We start from the raw sequence: 12,837 nt of genomic DNA on the forward strand, positions 1-12,837 counted from the left end.
TACACTTACTGGGATGACCCTGGACGAGTCACTCACTCTTTCTGTGCCTCCGTTTCCCATCTACAAAGGAAATCACAGTGCCTACCTCTCACAGGAAGTCCCCACACGGGCCCCCAGCTGAGTGCCCTCTGTCACGTAGATGTCCAGCATCCACTCGGCACCTTCCCAAGTCTCTGGCTCCTTCTCGTTAAGATTCACTTGCTTGTGGTTTGGTGGCATTGCTACTTTGTGTGGTCTTTAAGGCGTAAACCTCAAGCCAGTCTGCCTTCTCCCAGAGCAAGGACAGAGGGTTGGCCTTAGCCCACTGCCTAGTGTGGGCCTCACACGTTGCTGCCATGCAGTCATCAGTACGTATTTTTTTATGATGAGTACATGCATGTACAAGCAGGGACTGCACCTTAGTTTACCATTTTAATCAGGTAACTCCTCGTTGGGGAACTATCGCTTGTCAAGCTTAGAAGAAATGGAAATATCACTTGGAGCAACGTTCAAACACATGGTAAAATCATGAAGACAGGCTACCCTCATCCCTCTGCGGGCCTCTGCAGGGCTGCAAGCACTGCTCACCAGCTGTCTCCTGGTGGGCATATCAGGTGCAGCCCACTGCCAGGCGCAGCTGTCTTGGCCCTGCTGTGTCTGAGGTCGGTGGGCACTGGAGTCATCTTTGCAGACTGTGCCTGGAGCTGTGGGCTTAGCCCCCTCCTTCCACCCCCACCCAGATGCGGCCTCAGGGGGCTGCGGCACAGAGCTGTCAGCTGTCCCCACCCAGCAGGAGGTGCCAGGCAGCACTGGTCCCGCTCCTGCAGATCACTCCTCACCCAAGGAGCTGAGTTCCAGGCACAGAATTCCTCCTGTCACCCTAGGGAGACAAGACACACAGGACCTGGGTGGCTGTGGAACATCAGAAAGAAGGGGCCAATATTGCATGACCATCGCCAAAAATGCAGTGTGAACATTGCCATGCCTCCAGCTTGAAATCAGCCACCCCCAGCGTCACTCCAGCAAGTGGAGAAGAGCGGGTCTGACTGAATGCCTCTGGGGATCCACACTCTCGTTCCCCAGTACATTCTCCTTCGGAGGTTCCCCCAGCTCCTCAGTGATGGTCTCCTTGGAGCTTGAGTTCTTCCCATCCTCTCCTACCCTCCATCAGAGTGTAGACAGATCCCAGCCTCCACAAGGGCCCCACCCTTCAAAGTCCAGCCTCGGTTTTCTGCAGTGACTGCCCAGTGGTAGGTGCGGCAAGACGTGTAAGGGAAAAGTGAACCAAGAACAAAGGGCAGATCTTGCCAGAAGGGGCACAGGTGTGTGTCCATGTCTGCAGGAGGGGACGACGGGCTCAGCCGCTTCTGCCTGGCACGGCCAGGTGCTCCCTTTCACTAGGCCCTGTGCAGATGGCCCTGCACAGAAACACCCCAGTGTCTACCTGAGAAGCAGACGCCTGTGGAGCCATCTCCTCGTCTGGGGCACCCCGGGTCCCGAGTGGCCCGTCCTCCCTCTGTGGGCTCAGTTCATTTCGTTTTTGGAAAGTGTGGTTAATCTCAGTGTCACATCCGGTACCACCACATGTCCCAGTGCACACCACATGTGTCGCCTCTGCCCGAAACAATGGGACAGCTTTATCATGAGTATTTCATTTCCAAAGCCCCTCAGATAGGCATGGCTTTGCTCAAAGAACAATCTGATTCTGGGAAAAGGTTATCTGAGTCTTCTAAGAGTGTTACCATGATACCAGGAAAACAAAGATGAGTTTGAGCATCATCCTTTCAGGAAATGTAAATACCTAAACATAGGATTCTACGGCAACTTTTTTTCTTCCCCATTATCAACTCCATAAAGAGCCTTTTCAGGCTTTTTTTTCAATTGTCCCCTCATGGCCTTTTAATAACATAGATATGCTGTGTATCTGTTTATGTTCTGTATGTGTACTTAGATTTTATATAGAAAGGAGTAAGATTCTTCCACCTCCAAGAACCAATAATCACTCCCTTGAAGGCTCTGTCACCCCCATGGAGAATGCAGCATGGCCAGGCATGTCAAAGGGTCTCTTACCAGGTCTGCTTTGTCAGGTGGTAGACTTAGATTCGTAAACAAGCCTTCCTGGGCCAGGGGCCTCATAACTGGTCAGTAGAGTTGCCAGATTTCACAAACAATGTGTATATATATATAGAATGTCCAGTTAAACTTGAATTTCAGATAAATCATTTTTAAGCAAATGTATGTCTTATGCCATATTTAGACATCATTTGTTATATCTGGCAGTGCTACTTGTAAGGATCCTACTGTTCTGAGGATAGAAAGTGCACTTCCCATTAAGTAAGACTTTTCACTAACAGGAAGAACGTGAGCCTCCATTTAATAGGCTGGGCAAAAGGATGCCAAATTACTTTTGATGAAGTTTTTATTTTCATGAGCTTATTTCAACAAAGGTTGTTAGAAACAGGCAAACATCAGCCGGGCGCAGTGGCTTACACCTGTATCCTAGCACTTTGGGAGGCCGAAGTGTGCGGATGGCTTGAGCCCAGGAGTTCGTGACCAGTCTGGGCAACGTGGCAAAACCCTGTCTCTATGAAAAAATAAACAGCCAAACATTTGCATATTGATGAGATTCTTTCTAAACGTAACAGCTCATTTTTGCTTTGAATTCTATATGAAAACTTGTGCTGTATTCGCAAGTAACGAACAGACATGGGGTACATCTCAGAGTGTCTGAAGATCGTTCCGCAGGTGCCAGGTCTTACCCATGTTTCTGCTTATTCTCCAACCTAGTTGACGCCAGAGGGAGGCATCAAAAAAAGATCCGGAGCAAAACTCAGAATTACCTCAACCTGTATGGGGCGGAAGGCCTGCGCACCTTGTGCATCGCCAAGAGGGTGAGTGGGGGCGGCCCCGCGAGGGTGCCTGTGCGGGTGGGCGCCCTGCCGTGAGCAGCGCCTGGTGCAGCACTCAGCAATGCGTCTCCCGCAGGTTCTGAGTAAAGAAGAGTATGCCTGCTGGTTGCAAAGCCACCTAGAAGCAGAATCTTCCCTGGAAAACAGCGAGGAGCTCCTCTTCCAGTCTGCCATTCGCCTGGAGACGAACCTGCACTTGTTAGGTAATTCGAGCCGCATGCCCAAGAGCAGTGTGGAGTTTGCAGGGGCAGCCCTGGAGGGGAGAGAGCTCTTGTCAGCAGCTGCTCCGCAGGCTGGCCTTGGTTAGGGAGCTGCCTGGCCGGATGCTGGTGCAGCCGAGGCGGGAGGGTGCTCGCCTGAATCTTCTCCCAGTGTGGTTTCTGTGAGGCGCAGCTGCTGCCCGCCAGGCACCCCAAGACAGCAGCTGCCATGCTTCCCCTTAACCTGCTTTCCCACAAAAATAGAGACAAGGAGTGAGGTTCCTGACAATTGGGGGTTGAAAGGATTTTTCCCTCGGGAAACAGGGAAACTTTTGGAACCCAGAGAGCGCTGCATTTTGCATCTTAGGAATGTTTCACAGATTCGTGGTGGATGAAAAACATGGGCTCATTTTTTTCTGAAATATGTCCACATTTCCTACTGTGTTCATCTTGGTGCTTAGTAAATACTAACTAGTATCAGTGATAAATGAAGATTTTTTTATGTTATTGCTTAATTTAATACTTAAAATATTTATTTTCCTATTTATTAAAGCATTCATTAAACTAGCTGAGTCACTGTATACGTGCTGTGTGTGTCCTCGAGGAGCTGGTGTTGAGGGTGCTGCGCCCCCGCCTCCATCCCAGGTGCTGTGGGTCAGGTGGTACCTCTCGAACACAAAGCCCTGAGGAGTTCATCTTCACTTAACACAAAAAGGCGGTGTTCACTTGCCCTCTTTTTCTGGGCAGAGGAGTTGGGATAGCTATATATTTATATCTACATTTCTAGCATAATACATAGTTAAGGTTTGCATTTAATAGCGTAATGTCCACTAGGCATAACATATATCTGCACACATTTTATATATTGTTTGCCCACAGTATCTTATAGAAGGCCGCACATTACTTGGAAAGCCCTGGGATCCAGGACCCCAATGGCACCATGAGTGGCAGCCCTGGATGTGAATTAAATGGAACACCTGAGAAATGGCTGTGCCTGTTTTAGGCCCCGAAGTTTTGGCTTACTAAAACAGGGCTGCCGTCGTCTGGACTGACTGGGCTTCCCCGGAAGACAGTATTGTGCAGGCCTGTGGGGTAGGAGCCATCTGCTGGTTCTCCCAGACGCGCCCGCCCAGCCTCACTGACCAGCCTGGTTTTTAACCCTTCACTGTGGGGCACCTTCCCCAGGGAGCAGCTTTTCCCCCGGACAGCACTAACTTCTCCAGTGGAGGGAAATTGGCCCTCTGGTGCCTTTTCACAGTGTGTGCTGGTTCCACCCTCTGAAGTCATGCAGACAGAATCTCCTCCCTTTTCCGCACGATGAAACCTTGACTATTTGGGGACATAGAAGTGAGTCCCAGCCTGCCCTTTCTCCATCTTCCCTGCTCTCAGAGCCCAGGAGTCCTGACTCATTTGTCCAGCCCTGCTCTGCCCCTGCAAGCTGGTTGTGCAAGTTGGTCGGGCAGGCTGGTCGTACAGGCTGGTTGGGCAGCCTGTGGCTCAGTCCTTTTTGCATCCAAGTTCTGCTCTGTGGGGCTGGTAATCCCAGTGTCTCGGGCTCCCGTGAGGGTGAAAGGAAGGGATGACGGGAGGCACTGAGCGTGGCGCAGGCACAGGGCCTGGCTCTGAGCGGTTGTGCGGTGATGAGTCTCCTGTTGGTGCTTCCACACCATTTGCACCCAGCTGGCCTCTCCTCTGCTGGCTTTCTCTGGTGATGGTGCATCTGTCACCTCTCTTGGCCCGGAAGCTGTAGCTCTGTTAACATATCCTAACTTGTTAACAGCCCCTGCTGCACCGAGGCTCATAGTGAACTTGAGATCCAGTCATCTTATTAGGTCTTCTTCACAGGGATTTCTTGCTTGGATTCTGTAATTTTTACTTGGGCAACTGTGTGAAGATCTAAAATCAGAGTTTTCTGATCCCCTGTTCCGCTTCGTTTGATTGGAGCAGGGATCCTGGCCATCAGCGTTTCTCCAAACCCTGATTCCACCACGTCCTGCTGTCATCCTCAGGTGACACTTCCCTCCAAGTGCACATGAGGATGGCTCTGAGATGTATTGGTGATGGAACTCCTGGGTTGCCCACATGGGTGCCAGCCGTGCACTGGAGCCTGCTCACGCCTGCTGGCAGAGCCCATGGATAAATTTCGAAGCATTTGCAGTAGCCCACATAAGTGTTCAGGAATCTCACGTTGTCTTTTGATGCTATGTTAGTAGACTGAAGTCAGCCAAGGTGGGAGTATTTACACCACAGAAATGAGCAAATGCAGTCAGTCGGCCTCCCTCCCACAGGCCGGTTGTTAACCACTTACCATCTCCTGCTACCTGGTATGTTTATGTTTCAAATGACGAGGACTGAGCTGGAGAGTACGAGAGCCACCCACCACCTTAGTGTTCACACAGCTCAGACGCGGGCACTGTGTTCCGGCTCCTCGGCTTCATTGAGAAAAGTGAAGCCCAGCCACTTATATTTTTACTATTCCAAAGCCAAATACTCCTTTCTAAATTTTTCCATGAAGGTGCTTTTTTTTTTTTTTTTTTTTTTTTTTTTTTTTTTTTTTTTTTTTTGCTTTGAGACAGAGTCTCGCTCTGCCACCTGGGCTGGAGTGCAGTGGTGCGATCACAGGACACTGTGACCTCAAATTTCTGGGCTCTAGTGATCCTCTTGCCTCGGGCTCCTGAGTACCTGGGACCACAGGCGTGGGCCACCAGGCCCAGATGAATTTTTGATTTTTTTGGTAGAGATGGGGTCTCACTCAGGCTTGTCTCAAACTCCTGGTTCAATGCGATCCTCCTGCCTCAGCCTGCCTAAGTGCTGGGATTACAGGTGCGCACCCCTGCACCGGGCCCAGGTGCTTATCTTAAGTAGCATCGGAGAACCAGACATAACTATCTTTGGCAGAAAGGATCTCCATACTCTCCACGCTCTTGCAATTTTCTTTTCCTTAATGCTCTGGGCAGGAACCTAAATTCAAAGGACACTGTCTTGCTCATTTTCCCTGGCGTCCTTGCCAGTTTCTCTAAATGTCTAAAACTTCCTTGTTGGTGAAATCCTTGCCCCTCCCATTCAAAGCTGTGTGGCACCAAGCTCAGTGACGCTGGGCTCTGCACACTACCAACTCCTGTGTTATGATACTCAGAAATGCCAGGCCCTCCCGAGGGTCAGGTCGTAAAGACAGTGGCATTTACTCAGAGTCACATAAATTATATCACGAACAAGTACCTTGGAAAGCTGAAGAAAGCCACTGTGTCCCGAATCATCCTGAAAGGCTGCTCCCTGCAGGCACTCTTCCCTCTGCCATGTTTCACGCCGAGGTGGGGGTCCCTCCCACAACTCCGTTGTTCAGCTCAGTGCTAGTCTGCACCTGACTCAGGCTCACACCTTATAAAGGTGAGGGTTGTGGGGTGACCCAGTGGGAGGCCCATGAGTTTGACCAATTAGCTCCTGAACTAAGGAAGTTCTGTTTTCAAGGTGTTAGCTTTTCCCTGTGAAACAACAGACACCCTCCGTATGGGAGTTTCCGGCAAAGCCTTCCCTGCTTTCTTTCTTGGCAGACATTTAACTGAGGGACTCTAGCTGGGCAGCTGGGATACGAAGGTGGGACGTACAAGATCCTTGCGGCCGGAAGTTGCCATTTAGAGAAGAGCGGGCAACTGCCTGGGTTGTGTTTCAAGCACTGTAGTGGAAGCGTTATCCTGGCAAATTGTCAGTAATCCATCAAGGTTAGCCATTATTAGGCTTACTCTATGATCACTATTACTATCATTAAGTATGAATGAATTACTGTGAACACACAGAGGAAGGCAAGACCATCCCTCTGCCCTCCCCAGACATGAAGGAACCTGTCACAGTGCAAGTGACCCTCAGGATGAGCCAGTTCCGCCTTCCCCTCCCCATGCCTGCCATCCCGTCATTCTAGAAGAAGAGGTAAGGGTGGCTTAGTTCATTTGTGCTGCTGTCACACAATACCACAGACTGGGGGCTTAAGCCACAGACATTTACTTCTCACGGTTTTGGAGGCCGAAAGTCCAAGATCAAGGCCCTGACAGCTTGCAATGTCTGGTGAGGGATCTATCTCCTCCTGGTCTGCAGGCAGCTGCCTCCTTGTAGGGTCCTCACACGATGGGGAGATTGAGAAATCACCTCTCCAATGCCTATTGATTGATTGATTGATTGATTGAGACAGAGTCTTGCTCTATGTCCCAGGCTGGAGTGCAGTGGCGTGATCTCAGCTCACTGCAACCTCCACCTCCTGGGTTCAAGCAATTCTGCCTCAGCCTCCCAAGCAGCTGGGATTACAGGCACCCACTACCACGCCCAGCTAATTTTTGTATTTTTAGTAGAGAGGGGGTTTCACCACGTTGACCAAGTCGGTCTGGAACTCCTGACCTCAAGTGACCCACCCGCCTCGGCCTCCAGAAGTGCTGGGATGACAAGCGTGAGCCACCCGCGCCCAGCCCCAGTGCCTCTTTTTATAAGGACATTGATCCCGTCATGGGAGCCCCATCCTCATGACCTCATCTGAACTTAATTACCTCCTGCAGGCCCCACATCCTAATACTGTCACATTGGGGATTAGCGCTTCCTCCTGTGGATCTGGAGGACACAAACGCTCAGTCCGTAGCAGCATCCCAGCACAGGGCACAGCATGGTGTCGAGCAGTAAAGGAGCCTCAGTCAGGGCTCGAACCCGGGGACCGGGGGCCGCAGCTCACTTCCAGGGCAGGGAAGACAGAAACCATCTCACCAAGATGTAAACAGATTAAAAAAACAAAACAAAAAACAAAACCCGAGGCAGGCCTAAGCACATTTCTGCAGTCAATAGTAGATTTTTCCCAACATACTGAGATCAAAAAGGCAAAACCCGCCTCTCGACTTCTTTATGTTTGTGGGAAAAGTGTATTTAGGATAATCTTGGTTTCAAGACATAATGGGCTTGCCTGTGAAGTCTGTTTCTTTAGTGACTAGTAATAAGCATTGTTGAGACTGGACATTCTGAATTTCATTCACCAGAAGCTTTGTATGGGATGGGCAATTTTTAAGGCTGTATTTTTATCCCTCCAAATATCGTCATTCCCAACACCTTCCCATACGCTTTGCTTTCAGGTTATCTGTAAAGTTACAAGTTAGAGAAAAGTCGAGGTACTTTGGTGTAAGTACATATAATTATGCTCAGTGACTCACAGTTACTCCTACGCACTCTGGACTGAGTCACATCGAGAGAGCTGTCAAAAGCGTCCACCACTGTCCTGAAATGGTTCCACAAGGGACTTCCTGTCACTGCATGGCAGACAACTGGCAGCCCAGCCCCAGATAAGGCCCAGGCAACAGGGACTGTACCAGTGCCTGCCTTTGGTGTATCTGATGCATGCCATTTACACCCCAGCAGGATTGGGGGCGCACGTGAGAAGCGGGTTCGCTCACACTGCTGTGCATTTGACCAGGTGCCACTGGGATTGAAGACCGTCTGCAGGACGGAGTCCCTGAAACTATTTCTAAATTGCGTCAAGCGGGCCTGCAGATTTGGGTTCTCACTGGTGACAAACAAGAAACCGCCGTCAACATTGCATATGCCTGCAAACTGCTGGACCACGACGAGGAGGTCATCACCCTGAACGCCACGTCCCAGGTAGGTGGGTTTCAAGTGGCTCTGCTTCCTTCCCCTGGGGTGCTCCATGTTCATCGTGGCCTCCTTGGCAGAGACTCCATTCCTGACAGCTGCTGTGAAAAGGACCTCACCCTCTGCGTTCAGGTTTAGGACGCGCATGTTATTGCCTTGGAAGAGGTGAAGTTTGCTGGAATTCCTTATACCAAAGGAATGCACATGTAGACTTTATTAATACGAAGTTCAGCCTGCTTTCTCCTGACATACTGTCCAAGTCATCAGAGAACTTTCTCCTGAGGTCCCATGTGCTTCTACAGGGGAGCCAGGACAGTGGTCCATTTAGCATTGACCACCTCAGGACCATCACAGGCACTGAGGACTTCCTTATCCAGTCGGATTTGTCTGTTTAAATCCCCAAGGCTGTGGGGAATAGCTGCCTCATATACTGCCCTGGTCTGGGCTCTGAGTCCTCACAGGAGTTCCCACTCAAAACTTCTTGCGCTGGCTTTCAGGCTTCTTGAATGGAGCAGGGAACCATCTTACTATGGCCGATCTGCTCCTCCCCAGTGTGGCCAAAGCCACCACAGCCTCTCTGGGGCTCACACTTAGAGTCCCCCCAGCCCCTCTTAGGTCCACACCTGCACCATCAGCAGACACCAGCCTGCTTCTCAAAGTGCTGTACTGTTTTGCTCAGTATCTTTTCCAGCACTGCACATTGACATTGATTTTTCTTCTGCTAGCCCCTCTAATGGGTGTGTAATGGTATCTTGTTATGGTTTTAATTTGCATTTCACTAGTGTCTAATGAAGTTGAACATCTTTTCATGTGCTTATTTTCCATTCATATATCCTTTTGGATGAATTGTCTAGTCAAGTATTTTTCCATTTTCTAATTGAGTTGTTTTCTTAAGGTTCAGTTTTGAGAATTCTTTGTGTTTTCTGTATGCAAGTCCTTTGTCAGCTATGTGATTTGCATATATTTCATCCCTGTCTTATTTTTTAATATTGTCTTTCACAAAAGCTTTTCGTTTTGATAAATTGTTATTCTTTTTAGATTTAATTTTTATTTTATTATTTTATTTTTTTGGAGATGAGGTCTCACTCTGTTACTCAGGCCGGAGTGCAGTGGTGCCATCATGACTCACTATAGCCTCAATCTCCTGGGCTCAAGGGATCCTCCTGCCTCAGCCTCCTAAGTAGCTAGGACCACAGGCGAGCACAAGCATACCTGGCTAATTTTTTTATTTTTTTAAGAGATGGGAAGTGGGGGTGTCCTCATGTTGCCCAGGCTATTGTCGAAGTCCTGAACTCAAGTGATCATCCTGCCTCGGCCTCTCAAAGTGCTGAGATTACAGGCTTGAGCCACTGTGCCTAGTCTGATTCCTCATTTTTTTTTTAAATTTTATGGAGCATGCATGTGATGTCATGTCTTAGATGTGCCTAATTATGAGTATTTTCTCCTACGTTTTATTCTAAAAGCATTACACGTTAACATCTTATCTATAGATGCAGTCCATTTTGGATCACATTTCATGAAAGGTGTGAGGGTTGGCTTAGACTTCGTCTTTCCACATGTGACTGCCCAGTTCCTCCAGTGCCATTTGTTGAAAGCGTCTTTTTTAGGTTGCAAGCGTCTTTGTCAAAAATCAATTAGTTATATTTGCGTGGGTCTGTTTCTAGACTTTATATTCTGTTCCATTGTCTGTCCCTTCACCAATACCCTGTGTATTGATTCATTGTAGTAGTTTGATTACTGTAGTTTTTTATAAGTCTTAAAAATTGGTAGTGTTATTCCTCCAACTTTATTCCATTTCAAAATTGTTTGGGCTAGTCATCTTATTTGTTTGCCTTCATGTATGAATTTTAAATTAATTTTCCCATACAGAAATTCCTGCTGGAACTTTTATTTGAATTTTGTTAAATTTATGAACCAATTTGGGAAGCATTGATATTTTTATTATGTTGATGTTCCATTCTGTACAGTTGATATATCTGTACATTTTTTAGGTCTTCTTTTATTTCTTTTATCAGCATTTTATAGTTTACAGCATACACATCGCATACATGTTTTGTTGGATACATACCCAAGTACCAATGCTCCTCAACTTATGACGGGGTTATGTCCCAGTAAACCCATCATAGGTCAAAAATGTCATAAGTTGAAAATGTATTTAATACCCCCAATAAACCCATCCAAAAGTTGAAAATTTGTAAGTTGAACCATTGTAAATCAGGGACCATCTGTACAATGTTTTTGGAGGTTTTGTAAATAGTATTTTTAAATTTTTATTTTCCATCTGTTTATGGTACAGTTTTCCCTTGGACGCATGGGGATTAGGGATACCAGTCCCTCTGTGTGGTCAAAAATCCACATATAACTTTTGACTCCCCCAGAACTTAACTACTCATAGCCTACTGTTGACCAGAAGCCTTACTGATAACATAGTCAATTACCACCTATTTTGTATATTGTATGTATTATATGCTGTCTTCTTACAATAAAGTAAGCTAGGGAAAAATGTTATTAAGAAAATCTTAAGGAAGAGAAAACATATTTACTATTCATTAAGTAGAAGCAGATCTTCACTGGCTGTTTCCTTGGTCATCTCTATTCTGCCATTGAGCCCATCCAGAGAGTTTTTAAAAATAAAGTCTATATATAGAATTGTTTCAGATTTAGAGAAAAACTGTGAGGAGAGTACAGATTTATTTCTCATATCTGCCATATGTAATTTATTCTGTTACTCATCTCACATTAGCCTAGTACATTTATCACATCAAGGAGCAATGCTGATACATTATTACTTTCTAAAGTCCATACATTGCCTTGGTTTTCACCTAGTGTCCTTTTCCTGTTCTAGGGTCCCATCCAGAACACCCCATTACATTTATTTAGTCATCATGCCTCCTTATACTCTTCTTGGCGGTGACACTTCCAGACACTTTCTTTACTTTTAATCATTTTGACCATTTTGAAGAGCGCTGGCCAGGTATTTTGTAGAATGCCGCTATATTGGGATTTGTCTGATGTTTTTCTTATCACTGAAATGGAGCTAAGGATTTTAGGGAGGACAGCCACAGAGACCAAGTGCCATTTTCATCATACCCTGTCGAGGGTACATGCTGTCAACACCATGCCACTGCTGGGCTTGGCCTTGTGATTTTCGGGTCTATTCACTGTGCTCTTTGCCTCTTCCAAACTGAATTCTTCTGAAGGAAGTCACTGTGCACAGCTCACAGTTAAAGAGTGTGGAATTACAGTTTTCTTCCTGAGGGCAGAGTATCTACACAGATGATTTAGAATCTAGTGAGCTTTTTATTTCAGTTAATTATTTCTGTCTAAAATTTCTATTTGGTTCTCCGAAATATCTTCCTTCTTTTTGGCCAAGACTTTCTCTCTTTCTGTTCATTTCCAGCACATTCAATCTTACTTCCTGGAACATTTGGATGATGGCTGTTTTCGTCTTTGTCAACAATGTCAATATCTGTGTCATCTTGACTTTGGCTTCTGTGGATTGTCTTTTTCCACAGAGTTAAGCTTTTCCTGGTTCTTTGTATGCTAAGAAGTTTTGGATTGTATCATGGGCATTTTGAATATTATGTTATGACACTGGCCATATTTAATTTCTATGGAGAATGTGGATTGTTTTAAGCAGGTGATCAACCCTGTGGGGTTTGGGCTGCAAGCTCAGGGTGTTGGTTTCAAAGGCAGATGTGTTTATAAGACCTAGTCTTGCATTTCTGCCCCCCAGAGGTCACCTTGGAACTTGGGTGTGTCAGTCTGTTGCAGAGTTTGCCTCTCAAAGGCTTTGTTATGGGTGAGCCCAGGAATTCATAAACAACATTATGGGGTCAGTTAGCCAGGCTTCTCCTTTACAATTTTTCCAATGCCTTCTGGTTCCCCAGGAATCCCCTTTTCAGTCTTCTGGCAGGAAATGTGGAGTGCGTCACCCTCTTCTTCCCGTATTTCCCGCCTTTCCCTTGCATCCAGCACCAAGTGGGGGCAGAATAGAAGACAGAGCACCACAGGCTGTGATGGAAAGCAGGATTCAGCTCCCTTGGAGTCTACGGCAGCAGACGGCTCTGCCACTGCCATTCCTGCACAGCCATGGTAGCAAAATTGCCTGGGACTGGGTTTAAAATAATAGA

General features: G+C 47.2%; 1 protein-coding gene across 3 annotated transcripts in view; it reads left to right on the plus strand.

The window, feature by feature from the left end:
- ATP10A (ATPase phospholipid transporting 10A (putative)) overlaps positions 1 to 12,837 on the plus strand; it is a 182,264-nt gene that overhangs the window by 151,470 nt on the left and 17,957 nt on the right. For all 3 annotated transcript variants that reach the window (XM_030930129.1, XM_030930128.1, XM_030930127.1), the window contains exons 11-13: positions 2,767 to 2,870; positions 2,965 to 3,091; positions 8,529 to 8,713. In XM_030930129.1, the coding sequence (XP_030785989.1) occupies positions 2,767 to 2,870; positions 2,965 to 3,091; positions 8,529 to 8,713 (416 nt within the window). The remainder of the gene's footprint in view (positions 1 to 2,766; positions 2,871 to 2,964; positions 3,092 to 8,528; positions 8,714 to 12,837) is intronic.

Source organism: Rhinopithecus roxellana, chromosome 5, assembly GCF_007565055.1.
Source record: "Rhinopithecus roxellana isolate Shanxi Qingling chromosome 5, ASM756505v1, whole genome shotgun sequence".
NCBI classification, from domain to species: domain Eukaryota; kingdom Metazoa; phylum Chordata; class Mammalia; order Primates; family Cercopithecidae; genus Rhinopithecus; species Rhinopithecus roxellana.